At 48.4% G+C, this 14091-nt stretch overlaps 1 protein-coding gene across 1 annotated transcript; it reads left to right on the top strand.

The window, feature by feature from the left end:
• Positions 1-2308: 2308 nt before the first annotated feature.
• gprc5ba (G protein-coupled receptor, class C, group 5, member Ba) lies at positions 2309-13746 on the top strand (the record flags this gene model as incomplete). The annotated part of the gene is made up of 4 exons (XM_083677322.1): positions 2309-2353; positions 11137-12171; positions 12496-12608; positions 13702-13746. The coding sequence occupies exons 2-4, from the start codon at positions 11139-11141 to the stop codon at positions 13744-13746; spliced, it is 1191 nt and encodes a 396-aa protein (XP_083533448.1). The 5' UTR covers positions 2309-2353; positions 11137-11138.
• Positions 13747-14091: the final 345 nt, after the last annotated feature.

The following is a 14091-nucleotide window of genomic DNA, read 5'->3' on the forward strand; positions in this document are numbered from 1 at the left end:
GCTTAGGCGTCTGTATGACTCAGGGCTATATTTTAACGGCGTAAATTATTATTATTGGCCAGAATTTGGCCAGTCGGCACAACTGATGGCACTTGATCTGCTTATTGTCATGAACACACCTTTATTACCGATAATCCATCCACCTGAGCGCCGGTGAGACAGTGCTCCAGCACTGTGGTAATTTCACCTGTTACCGCTGCCACAAATTGCCAATACGCCTGTGTTTGGACCTGCGTCCGTTTTGCGCCGGCTGTGTGTACGTGTGTGTGTGTGTCTTTGTTTATATTGTTGCGAACCTGCCCTTGATAAGCATGTTAGGCCAGTACAAAGAAATAGGCTCGCAGATACACACAAACGCTCACCCAGCAGAGAGGATGGTACATATTTAATGCAAGTCACAAACCATAGGGACGTGTAACTCTGGGCTGGAGACTATTGTAACCTTGTAGCAGAAACGGGTGATGATAATGAATATAATAAGAGTGAAAGTAGGGGATGGAATGACTGAGGTTTGGCTGGCGGTAATCTTAGAGGACTCCTTACCTCCTCAGCAGTGAGCCCCTGTCTGTCTCGGGGGTGAAACTCTCCCCCTATCGCCCTGCACCTCCCCCATCCTCCTCCCCCCTCCTGTCACTCTAACAGCCCGCACCTGTCAAATTAATCCCCTGTCGTCAGCTGTCTCCCCCTATGATCGCCTCTTGAGAACCCTGAGCCCACAATACTCACCTCAATCTGCATATGTGTGTGTGTATGTATGTAAGTAAGTAATGAGCATGGCTGCCTCATTATCACAATGAGGCCATACTACTGTCACCTCAATCTGCAAGAAAGAAAGACTGTGTGTGTGTGTGTGTGTGGTATACTGTATATGTCACTGTATTAAGGGCTATCATTATCTCCATTACCTAGAAGCTGGGGTGGATTTGGCCCGGTGCCATTATCAGGGCGGCTAGAGGAGCCAAAGTGTAGACTAATACCCAAATCTCAGATTATTTACAATCCCATGAGAACATTAGAACCTATGATTAGAGCAGACGCGGCTCCATACATAGACAAAGGAGGTTTTCTCTATCTGCGTAGTGGCATGTGGATATTGACAGACACCGTGATTGTCAGGATTACGCACGGGTAATCAATGTGGCTGTCACTCATATCGGTCCTCCAAAGCGATAGGCTACCCTGCTTGCGTGAGATCTGAGACAATATTCGAAGTTGAATACAGTTTCAGGCAGTGCTACAGGGGAAAAACATTGCTACAAATCACCCCCCGAGCCACCGCTCTCACATTAGGCTGCGCAAGGCTAGCAGGGGGAGGGACCTCCGTCACTCAAAGCACGCCTCCCTGAATAGATCGAATCAAACAGCTGAGGACGCGCGTGTTCAAGCAGAAGGATAAACAAGCATCACAACACATCGTTTTTCTCATAGCTCCAACTAAACAGATATAGGACTTCAAAACAACTTCATAACTAGAGCTGTAGATGATTCCCGGATTATCGTTTGAGTTTTAATCCATGTAGAGCGCATTTTGTATTGAGCGTGAAACAACGCACCCAGAATCCCCAGGACAATAGACAGATTGGGGTGAACCGTATATGGATGAGCTCCCCTAGAAACGAATTGACAGCAGAACCCTCGGGCACCAATTTCTAGGAGGGGAATACAGAGAAGCGGACTCGAGAGAAGGGGAGGACGAAGCGGAGTCACTGGACTGTGGTTGCTCCGTAGAGCTGTCATGTTCTGTGTCTGTGCAAAGGGGGATTAACATTACGCATGTTATGCGGAGCGCCGAGCTGTCATACGCGGGTGATGCAGTCAGTCGGGAGATGTGCAGCGGGGAGAAGTGAGCCTCGACCCGGGCACTCAGCGGCGTAACAGCGCGGTACCAGGGATCCGGCTGGATTTAGCGCACGACAATTTGTGAACACCGGGAATTTCGATGCTGCTTGCATGACTTTTATTTATTTAGATTATTCCTCTTTTATTCATGACAAAGGGGGATTCGTTGAGGAAACGCACCGCTGAACAAAGGATTTAAGAGAAAGGGCAAATAACCCAATTCTGCCATTAAGTGCGTGTCCCTCTGGCTTGCCAACCCGAAACCTACACAAGAAGGCGACGAGAGGGGTAGATATAGGGCTTCTTCGTCCGATTCATAATCGGGAACGTGTTTAATAATTCTGTCGGTGCGCACAGTTGATCCGCCGCCGTGGGAACGTGGATGGAGAGTGTAAACGCAAACCCAGCAGGAGGGGTTCATTCCGAAATGTGACATTTTCCAACATCACCTTATAAAACACGTGACACGTGCATTCTTCAATCGTTTCCATCGGATTTGTTTCCATCGCTCAAGGTAAGTTGCCCGATCCCCCCCCACCCCCCGAGTATTGATCGATGAGAGAGGGAGAGAAATGGGTCGATTGGTGCGCAAGGTTTGTGAGCGTGAGGTAATTATATGGCATGGCCATTTAGCACGATACCACAGATGGTTTGAATTCATCACCTATGTCTGTGATTAAACCGGACTGGCTATTTCAGGGCTCTTCATCGCTGAGGTGGAAGTTGCACCGTTGACAGTCCTGTGAGAGTGGTGATGTCGTCGCGCCAGATGCGGGGTTTAAATATGTAAGCTCGCCCGGGGGTCTGGTATTTGCTGGAGCCGAAAGGGCACGTTGTTGAGAGACCCTGTTGTTGGGGGGGAATATAAGTTTACGCGCTGTGCTTGGCGCGTGGCCTTGACCTCTAGAGTCGTTTGGGAAAAGACCCCCTGTCATGTCATCACATCAACATCTAACCTTCAGTAAAGGCTAGAATATGCCATTGACTTGTAGGTATAGCATCTCTTGTTAATTCCTCTGCTTTTCTTCTCCATGTTATGCCAAAGCGAATGTGAATTGTGGTTTCATTTGAAAACACCATTTTGAGATGTTGTGTGAATAAACATTTCCAATGACATCCATGGATCATTGTTCACATCATTGGACCCCTCCTACTCTCCATCTGTGATCTCCAAGGTGAGATGATACTCTTTATTTAGGATTTGAGATCACCCCCCACCCTGCTAACAATGGCATTGGTCATAGTCCCTCAAACAAACAATCCCTTCTGGAATCCCCTGGGGACCCTCCCATGTGGTCAGTATTGTTAAGGGGGGGACAGAAGCCTGAAAAAGAACATTCTCTAAATCGGTATTTGCTTAAATTGGGCCTTGGTCAGTTAAGCACAAGACCATCACTAAAAAAAACCTTTGGCTTGCAACTTGCACAGGGTCCTGACTGGAGATGGGTTCTCTCTCCTACACTGGTAAGTGTACTCATGATTAGCTGATTGCTGGAGTATCACACCTAAAAGAAGGACCTTTTTAATCTCAAACAAAGATGAAGAATCCTGTTCTACAGATTCATGCTCAGAGCCAAGGTTGTGTGGTCTACCAGCATGGTCTTTCTCAGGTTCTGGTGCTGTGTGTTGATAATTGCGCCTGTCGGGGTCAATCAGAAAGCCCATGGGTCTCTTTGAGTGGGTTCCGTGTTCTATTCTAAATCAATAGAAGCAGCTCAGAGGGAAGTTGTTTACTCTAAGGTCCAGGTTTTCATGTAATACTGATCTACTAATTCAATCCTCATGGGAGATGTGATGTTGTCCCCTCAGGCCTTTTTGCAACCATGTGTACTGTGTGTGTAAGTGTGTGTGTGTGTGTGTGTGTGTGTGTGTGTGTGTGTGAATGCGTGCTTGTTTTTTGTCATGCACGTATGTTTCAGCTAAGTGTGTGTGTGTGTGTGTGTGTGTGTGTGTGTGTGTGTGTGTGTGTGTGTGTGTGTGTACATGTGTACATGTGTTGCACGCGTGCGTGTGTACTTCATATGTACTTGAACGTTTGGACTTCCTCTGTGTGTGCTCGGGGCAGCAGCATGACACAAAAGACCTTAGATCTTGCCTCCACGCTCAAACCTACTTCCACCACACATCCTGCTGTAATCACATGGAAGTAGAACACAAGAGACCCAGCCTGAATGACCTGTTTTTATTTTTTTATTAATATATACACTCACTGAACAGTTTATTAGGAACACTATACTAAATGCCTCCCTTTGCTCTCAAAACAGCCTCAGTTCTTCGTGGTATTGATTCCACAAGATGTTGGAAACATTCCTTTGAAATTCTGGTCTATGAAGACATTGTGATTGCATCACACAATTCCTGATTTTTTTTCAGGTGCACTTTCAAGCTGTGAATTTCCTGTTCTACCACATCCCAAAGGTGTTCTATTGGATTCAGATCCGGTGACTGAGAAGGCCACTGAAGAACACTGAACTCATTGTCACGTTCATGACACCAGTTTGAGACAACTTTTGCTTTGTGACATGGTGCCTTATCATGCTGGAAGTAGCCATTAGAAGATGGGTAAATTGTGGCCATGAAGGGATGCACATGGTCAGCAATAATACTCAAATAGGCTGTGGCATTCAAGCAATGATTGATTGGTATTAACGGGCCCAAAGTGTGCCAAGAAAACATTCCCCACACCATTACATCACCTCCACCATGAGAAGGTGTGTACAGGTGTTCCTAATAAAGTGTTCAGTGAGTGGATGTTTTTTTTTGTGGTGGGACAACAACGGCGACATTTCTCTATCCTCATACCTCATCAGTGCTGAGAAAGGAGGATGGGGGAGGGGGGGAGATTATTCTGACTGTTAATTGCCAAGTCAATTAGCATATGGTCACGCTGTGAGCCCAGTCACATGTTAATGAGGCCTAATTACCCCGGCCAGGGATGCATGCCTGGAGACTAGAGGAGAGGCTTGGGGAATAGCAGCACTGTCGCTCTGTCTCAAACCAGACCTCCGGGAGCACACTGAATGGGCCTGACTCTCTTTCAATCATTCCATTCAATCTCTCTCTCTCTAAATTCCTCTCTTTCTCCCTGCCCCCTCTTTCACTCTTTGTCTCTTTCTCTCTCTCTCTCTCTCTCTCTCTCTCTCTCTCTGTCCATCTCTAGTGCTGTCTATTTGTCTGTCACTCACAGCTGTGGGAGATGGGTGACATCACTGTAGCGGGCACAACATGTGTCCTCACTGTGAGAAGGAGGGAAGAAAAGAGGTCAGATGACGTATTGCTGCTAGCCTAGTCCAAGCCCCCCCCCTGAAGAGAGAGAGAGAGAGAGAGATACAACACCACGAGAATCTTACCCTTGACCTTCATACTTCTCTGATCTCTCCATCTCTTCCTGGAATCTCTTCATCCACCCCTTTCCCCTACCCCTTAGCCATTGGTCTCACCCAAGATGGCAGATATTTCGGAGGGAGGTTGAGATCGAAGTTACCACAAAAGAAAAGACAAAAGTAGGATCAGATGACCCTACTCCTAATATAACTATTAGCCGGACGAGATCCAATACCTGAGCCTGTATCGGCGATCAGGGACAACCTCTATCCAAAGCCTTTTGTAGTCATCGTGGCACCACTAGAACAGGCAGATGTTAGAACAGCTTGTTCCTGTCTCCTGGAAGTGACCTTCTGACCGCAGCGTCTGTCTGTCTCCACATCTGGAACATTGTACACATACTTATACATAACCACACACACACACACACACACACACACACACACAATCAACTCTCACTGAGTCATGAACTGTCAACCAAAAGAGTGAGGCTGGGAGATAGAAAGAGAGAGGGAGAAAGAGATGCTAGTCAGAATGTAATTATCTACCCAATTATCATTATGGTAATTACGCGGCATCTGGTTTTCTACTATCTATGATAATTGTAGAGGATGGTAATTGTACAGGATGGCCCCGCTCTGTAGATTTCACCCTTTATGACTGCTGAGGGAGTGACTGATGGTTGTAATGGTGAGCAATTGCAGTTATCCGTCGATGTGGTAACACACACACTGTTGTAGAGCCGAAAGCGATTCTACAAGATAAAAAAAAAAAAAAAAAATCCCTTTATTGCCACGACGACAAGGTTGGTGGAATACGTTTTCGGTACAGCGTGATCCGGAGCACTACATACTACCCTATTGAAGACGGGGAGAAACACTACAATACAGCACAATAGAACATGATTCACAATGAGCTTATCAGTGGTATATAGGGGGTACCAATGTGTAGTGTGTGTGTATGTGTCTGTAAATGGTGCATAGTCCATTGGTATTGGGAGTGTGCAGTCAGAGGTGAGGGTGAGAGCTGGATCTCTCAGCAGCTGCACTGGTCTCCCGCCTGCCTCGTCGGAGGAGGAGGAGGAGGAGGAGGAGGATGCCTCAGCAACAGCAGCCATGCAGCAGAACAGGCAAGAGCTGGATCCCCCCCCGCCCCCGTTACATAAGAAGAAACAAAAAGGGAGAGGGAGAGAGAGAAAGAATGAGGGGGGGGGGGGGGGTTGAGAGAGGGGAGAGAAAAGGATAGAGAGTATGGGGGGGGGGGGGGGGGTAGAGAGAGGAGGCATGTGGTGTAAAGGGAAGGGCTTGTGATTGGGTAGTGGGTGGAGGAGAGCGCTATTGGGGAGGGGGGGTTGGGGGTGAGGCACATCTTTCACAGCACATCTTCAAATATGGCAGAGAGAGATGAGACTGCTCCTGCAGGGGAGGGGGAGATCGAATTCTCGATCGAATTCTAAATGAATAGATTTAAATAGAGAGAGAGACAGAGAGAGAGACAGAGACAGAGACAGAGAGGATAAGACACCAGCAGGTTCTCTGCTTCAGTGAAAAGCCAGGAGGCTCTCCCTCCTCTCCATTCACATGACTCATTCATATATGAGAGAGAGAGAGAGACAGACACAGACAGAGAGAGAGCGTGTGTGTGTGTGTGTGTGTGTGTGTGTGTGTGACTGAGAGGGAGTGTGTGTATATGTCTGTTGCATGGTGGTCACTGGCAGTACTCTGTGTACATGTTCCACAGTCCTTCAGAAGATCCTCAGTCTGACAGTCCCCTACTCAGAACGGAAGCCGGTGTGCACTGCAGCCATCTGTGCTTAAGTGACTGCCTGACTGACTGACTGACTTAATGAGACAGAGATCGAGTGACTAAGTGTGAGAATGACTAGTGTGTGAAACCTGGAGTGAGTATGGTGAAACATTGCCATCACCAACTGGATCGTACTCTCTACCTGAGCGTTTTTAAGTGTGCTCTGCTGCTAAGTGTGTTGCAGTCTCTGTCTGAGAGGGAGAGAAAGAGTCTGCATGCTTCTGTGAGGATGAGTGAGCCCCCTCTGTCCTCCGCTCTCCTCCTCCCTCCCCTGTTCTGCTCCTGTCTTTCAGAGCTGGGGCGTAACCATGGTTATCAGGGGCACTGCCAGAACACAACATGGCACCCAGAGCTGTGTGTGTGTGTGTGTGTGTGTGTGTGTGTGTGTGTGTGTGAGGAGAGCTAGCTCTGTGTTTAGGTGACTCATCCTTCTGGAAGCGCTGATTGATGTAAATGTAACGCAATAATAACCAGCGGCTCTTTGCTGTTGCAGCACAATGGGAGGGGAGAAGAGAGAGTTTGAGGTTTAAGGAGAAAAGAGAAGGAAAGGAGAGAGAGAGAGAGAAAATGATGAGGATGAGTTGAAGTAATGGGGGCCGTAGGAAGGGATTCAGGGTTGTTAATTCCCTGAGGGTTATGTGATTTAAACAACTGAGCACATGCATGTGCACACCTGCACACACACACACACACAAGCACACACGCACACATACAAACACGCACACACACACACACACAAGCACACACACACGCGCACACGCGCACACGCGCACACACACACCTTCTGGGCCCCAAGCAAACTTGCATATTAGATCTCAAGGCGTAAACAACCCTTTACAGTATGTTAAAAAATGCTAAACTAACATGCGAAAGCACAAGGCAGGCACATCAAAGGCTGCGTGACAAATAACTGGAACGATTCTGGAGACGTCTGTCTGTCTGTCTGTAAGCCTACTCTACTTCCTCTTCCCTTGAGCCTACTAGTCTTACTCTTTGATCTAAAGAATGATCTGCAACGGTGGCCTGCCCCCAGTCACTCAGGGTTGAGTAACAAATCAAAGTCCATGTCCATGAGTTGTTGTTTTCTAACAGCCTTGAATGGGAGATGGGATGTGTTGTTTGTTATGTTGTTTGCTCAGAGGATTGCTAATGGTGGACCCAGACTGATTTAATCAACATAAACATAAAGTACTGTAGACATATTTGCTCGATTAGGATGACATTAAATTAAATGATACACTCTAGTTTAAATTGAGCCTGTCCCCTGCAGACATTTGACTTCAGATAACTTTTTATTTTATTTTATTTTTTTTATTTTTTTTCCAAGTTTTCTGCCTGTTTCTCTGGTGTCCAGGCTTGACCTCTCGCCCCTGACCCCTGTGACCTCTCTGGGCTTTGAGCCCTGGATTTGACCGGCTCCTCCTCTCCTTCACACATTCGACCTCGGTTTGAAACATGCCTGGCGAAATAGACCAATTGGGGTGAAATTTCCCCTAGGGACAGATCTAGGATTAACCCACCCTTTCCAAATAAATGTTGTCACCAGTCAGGGCAAAGAAACATAAAACTGGCCCATCAAGAGGCAACTTTGCCCTACTTTGGCCAGCTCCACAGTTTCCACTGTGTCCCATCTGAGCTGTAGTAGGCTGGAGGACATGGCTGAACCTTCGCCCTGCATCTCCTCCTAGTCTTAAACACCGTTTTATCCCCTGGTGGCCTGGTGCCACTCTGCCCTGAGGGTATGTGAGGATCTAGTCTCTTTTATGTGGTACGCAAATATTATGTTACAGTCTATTTCTGTAGCTCCGGACCCCAGCAGATCTCCTGGTCAAGCTCGAAAGATAATCAGAGAGTTAGTCTTAGAGTTTCCTTAGAAGCTCCCCCCCACCCTACCCCCCACCCCTCCATGGGTCAAACCCATTTAAAGTGTTATGGAGGACAGTTAGATGTTTGTGTGCTTGTTGTATACAGTATTAGAGAGTCACATGATGGTTCAATGCAGTGGTCTCTGTAAGCCTGTGTGAGCCAGCTAGGAAAGTATGTGTGTGAAGAGCCATTGACGTGAGTTGTGTTGGAGAGGGACAGTTGTTGTTGACTGTAACTAGGCTTGCTCAAATAGGTTGGTGTGTGTGTGTGTGTGTGTGTGTGTGTGTGTTTGTGCTTTGAAACATTACTGCGATTGTTCTTGTGGCTTGACAGGTTTAAAGACAGACAGTGAACATCGCTGTTAGGAAGTGTGTGTGCGTGTGCGCGTGTGCGTGTGTGCGTGCGTGCGTGTGTGCGTGCGTGTGTGCGTGTGTGTGTGTGTGTCAGGACTGGGAGATGTGATGAATAAAAGACACAGACCGTGTGGCAGTATTGATTTTCTTAGTACCGCTGCTGCCAATGTTTTTCTAAAGCTCTTCACTTTAAATGTTTGTGTGTGTTTGTGTTTGTGTGTGTGAGCGTGCGCGAGTGTGCATGTGCGCGTATATGTGTGTGTGTTTTTAGACAGTGAGTCTGAGTGTATTTGTATTATGCATTGTCTCTCACCTAAATAAGCTGCCCTTGCTAGCTGAGAGTCAGCAGGGTTGTTTTTACAAGTGAACTCCTTTTCTCCCACTGTTGTTTCATAAAAATATGCATGATCCTTCATCCCCTCCCGCCTCCGCTTCTACAGTCAGCGGGGTTTCCTCTGACAAGGACTCTCTATGGAGTCTGATGTAGTAAATTCACTGTTTTCAGTAGTAAAAAGCACATTTCCAACCTCTGGCTCCCAGCTTCATGCCATGGATCTCTGAATCGCCTTATTTGTGTGTGTGTGTGTGTGTGTGTGTGTGTGTGTGTGTGTGTGTGTGTGTGTGTGTGTGTGTGTGTGTGTGTGTGTGTGTGTGTGTGTGTGTGTGTGTGTGTGTGTGTGTGTGTGTGTGTGTGTGTGTGTCAAATCAAATTTTATTTGTCACTTATATTGCATACAGTTGTAATTGACAAAGTGAAATGTTTTGGGATCTTGCTCCATGCTCAACAACAGCAGCAACAACAATTCAATAATACAGTGCCTTCGGAAAGTATTCAGACCCCTTCACTTTTTCCACATTTTGTTGTGTTATAGACTCAATTTAAAATAGATTAAATTAAAAGAATTTGTCATCAATCCACACACAAAACCCCAGAATGACAAAGTGAAAACAGGTTTTTAGAAATGTCAGTACATTTATTAAAATTTAAATACAGAAATACCTCATGTACATAAGTATTCAGACCCTTTGCTATGACATTCCTCATCTACACAGTGTGTAATTGATTCCTATGCAAATCAGAGACCCTATAAAAACAAAGATATTAATTCCAAAATTACATGAACTATTATGTTTGCATTAAGATGGACTTAATTCAACTTATTGAGTGATTTGTTGATTACATTTTTGCATTTTAGCTAATTTGAGTGTCATAGCAAAGTGAATACTTATGTACATGAGGTATTTCTGTATTTCAATTTTAATAAATGTACTGAAATTTCAAAAAACATGTTTTCACTTTGTCACTCTGGGGTATTGTGTGTGGATTGATGGCAAATTCTTTTAATTTAATCCATTTTAAATTGAGTCTATAACACAACAAAATGTGGAAAAAGTGTAGGGGGTCTGAATACTTTCTAAAGGCACTGTAAGTAATATTATGTGTGTGTGTGTGTGTGTGTGTGTGTGTGTGTGTGTGTTGCCTGAATTAATACTGTAATGTGAGAGAGTGTAAAAAAGGTGTGTGTGTGTGTGTGTGTGTGTGTGTGTGTGTGTGTGTGTGTGTGTGTGTGTAATGGAGCCTATACAGTAGACATCAGACGATGTCTGCTAGTCTCTGACTTTTGGTCGTGGAGCCACTTGGCTTTGTGTGACATCATGGTGTCAGTAGCAAACAAGGGAAACGGTTGAACTCTGACCTTCTAGAGGATGGAAGGAGAGAATCACGCTGCTCCTGTCGCTGGGGATGCAGGATGTGCGCCTGGTTGTCACAGCACTGTACACGACTCATAGTAATGTTTCATTTCAAACATTTTGTACCAGAAATGACTCACACTCTCTCTCTCCCTTTCCTCCTTCCTCTTCCCCTCCTATCCCTCTCTCCCTGTTCTCTCTCTCCCCCCATGCTCTCCCCCTGCTGTCTCTCTCTCTGTCTCTCCCCCTCTCTCAGAGATGGTGTTCTCTCCGGTCCTCCTGCTCCTCGTCCTCCTGTCTGTGGCCCAGCGTGCCAGCAGCCAGGACCCTGAGGACGACTCCGCCACGGTGCCCCGCGGCTGCGGCTGGGGCCTGGAGCGCCCCTACACCCTGCTCTGCGACCTGGACTCGGTGTGGGGCGTGGCGGTGGAGGCGGTGGCGGCCAGTGGCGCCCTGGCCTCCGTGATGCTGGGCCTGGTGCTGCTCTGCCGACTACGCCACGTCAGCGAGGCGGAGAAACGCAGCGGCGTGGGCCCCATCCTTCTCCTGCTCCTGGGCATCCTGGGCCTGTTCGGCCTGAGCTTCGCCTACCTCATCGAGCAGGACGAGCAGCTGTGTCTCCTCCGGCGCGCCCTCTGGGGCCTCCTCTTCGCCCTGTGCTTCTCATGCCTGCTGGTGCAGGGCGTGAGGCTGAGGAGGCTGGGCCGCGAGCGCCGGAGCCCGGGGGGCTGTGCTCTGACGGGCCTGGCCCTGGGCCTGAGCGCCGTCCAGGGGATCATCGCTGCCGAGTGGCTGCTGCTGACGGTGCTGAGGGAGGGCCGCGCCGCCTGCCAGTACCTCCCCCTGGACTTCTCCCTGGCCTGCAGCTACGTGCTGGCCCTGCTCCTGGCCGCGCTGGGGGCCGCCTCCTTCGCCCTGTGTGGGAAGACCCGACAGTGGCGCTGCAACGCCCTGTGGCTGCTGGCGTCCTGCTTGCTGTCCCTGTTTCTCTGGGTGGCCTGGGTGGGCTTCTATCTCTTCGTTAACGCCTGGCTGGGGAGGTCTCCGGACTGGGACGACCCGGCGCTGGCCATCGCCCTGGTGGCGCAGGGTTGGCTGCTGCTGCTGTTCCACGCCGTCCCGGAAGCCCACTCCTGCCTGAGGCCCCCACCGCAGCCCTCCGCCCCGGACTACTTCGACACCTCCCAGGCGCCGTCGCGCATGAGGGAGACCAGCTTCGACGAGGAGATCCCTCTCTCCCACAGGCAGTTTGTTGAGAACCAGGGCTACGCCTTTGATGAGAACGCTGCAGGTAGAGTACGCCAGCCACAGCACCGCTGCAAGGGTTTCCATCCAATACACGTCCGTATGTCTTATCGGTTGGTAGCGTGGGTAGAATGTAGGCCATTCTGGCTCTGTGTTATTACCATATTGAGCTAAAAATACATGTTAGAGGAGAACAGTCACTCTGAGGTGCAGCTGAGCAGGATTACCGATTTTTTTCGAATGATTTTGAATGTGTGTGAGGTGTGTGTATGTGTATGTGTGTGTGTGTGTGTGTGTGTGTGTGTGTTTGAAAGGTGAGTAATCTCATTCCTCTCTCTCTCACCCCCCCCCCCCCCCCCCCCACCCCCAGGCTTGAGGAGTGGTGGGCACCATAATGGCAACACAGCGGCTCGACCCAGCGCCCCCTTCCGCAGTAACGTGTACCAGCCCACTGAGATGACCATGATATTGAATGGGGGAGCGGTGAGTACACCAGCACACTCACAGGTACACACCCATCACTCTCCTCTCACCCTCCATTCACACCCTCATACAGTACCGTGATGCTGAGGGGAGGGAGTGGTTAGGGCACCACACACGCGCACACACACCCACTCACACGCTCCCTTTATGAAAAGCATCAATTCATAGAAAATACATCACACATTCTGTACTGTGTCTGCATGTATGTACAGTATTGTGTGTGTGAGAGAGACAGAGACAGAGAGAGAGAGAGAGAGAGAGAGAGAGAGAGAGAGAGAGAGTGATTGCCTCTCTCTATCTCTCTGTATGTGAGTTAATGGGCTGATGCACCATCTCTCGTCTGGTTGTGTGTGTGTGTGTGTGTGTGTGTGTGAGAGAGAGAGTAATGCTGCTCTGTCCCCAGGCCTGTCAGGCCCTGTATTGTCCCAGGATAGATGGGGTACTCTCGCTGGTGCAGGTGACTCCCTTCCAATCACCCCCGCTATAAATAAACCCTGCCCGTTAGGCACAGCTAAACTGGAGCCACCCAGCCAGGAACGTTGCACCAACGCTCTGGTAACGCTCTGGGAATGTTCCTCTGCGAACCAACCTGCCTCCCGGTCTGTGCTCTAAGTCCTGACACCCACATTAGAATGGTTATCTGAATGTGCTTAGTGTTTAGCATGGAAAGCAGGGTATCCTGCTGAAATGGTGCTTTCTCCTGGATAAAAGACCAGGATTAGCAGTTGAAAGGATAGGGGGGGGGGGGGGTAGACAGACAGAGCGAGAGAGAGAGAGAGAGAGAGAGAGAGAGAGAGAGAGAGAGAGAGAGAGAGAGAGAGAGAGAGAGAGAGAGAGAGAGAGAGAGAGAGAGAGAGAGAGAGAGAGAGAACATGAAAAAGGGTGATAGAGGGGATGCTACCTGCTGATTGGAATGTGTGTGTGTGTGAGTGTGAGTGTGTGTGTGTGTGTGTGTCTGCATGCATGTATTTATGTGTGATTGTCTGTGTGCATGCATTTGTGTGTGTGTGTGTGTGTGTGTGTGTGTGTGTGTGTGTGTGTGTATGAAGGTGTGTGGATTGATTGGCTGTCTTTTCTATCTCTCCCTCTGCAGGTTCCTTCTGCACCCCCGACATACACGGGGAGGCAGCTGTGGTAAGATGAGATAACTGGAGAAGAGGATGAGGAAGAGGATGAGGAAGAGAGGAAGGATGGGGACACTATCAGGAACCCCCCCCCCACTCTCTCTCTCTCTCTCTCTCTCTCTCTGTGTGTGTGTGTGTGTGTATGGGGACAGACTGAGGGCTTACATACCACTGCGTGTGTCAATCAACCACGCTAAGTAGGGTACGTGTGAGAGTGAGGGAGAACAGGGTATGGAGGACAGAGCTAAAGCTTTATTGGAGATTTTAAACTCACAAATAACCCTATTTGGCAAAGCTGCAGAAAAACCTTAGTTTTTTCGAGACCTGAGACTAAAACTGTTGACAGTCTGCTTTTCTTT

The sequence above is a fragment of the Argentina silus genome (genome assembly GCF_951799395.1).
Source record: "Argentina silus genome assembly, chromosome: 9".
Classification (NCBI taxonomy): Eukaryota; Metazoa; Chordata; class Actinopteri; order Argentiniformes; family Argentinidae; genus Argentina; species Argentina silus.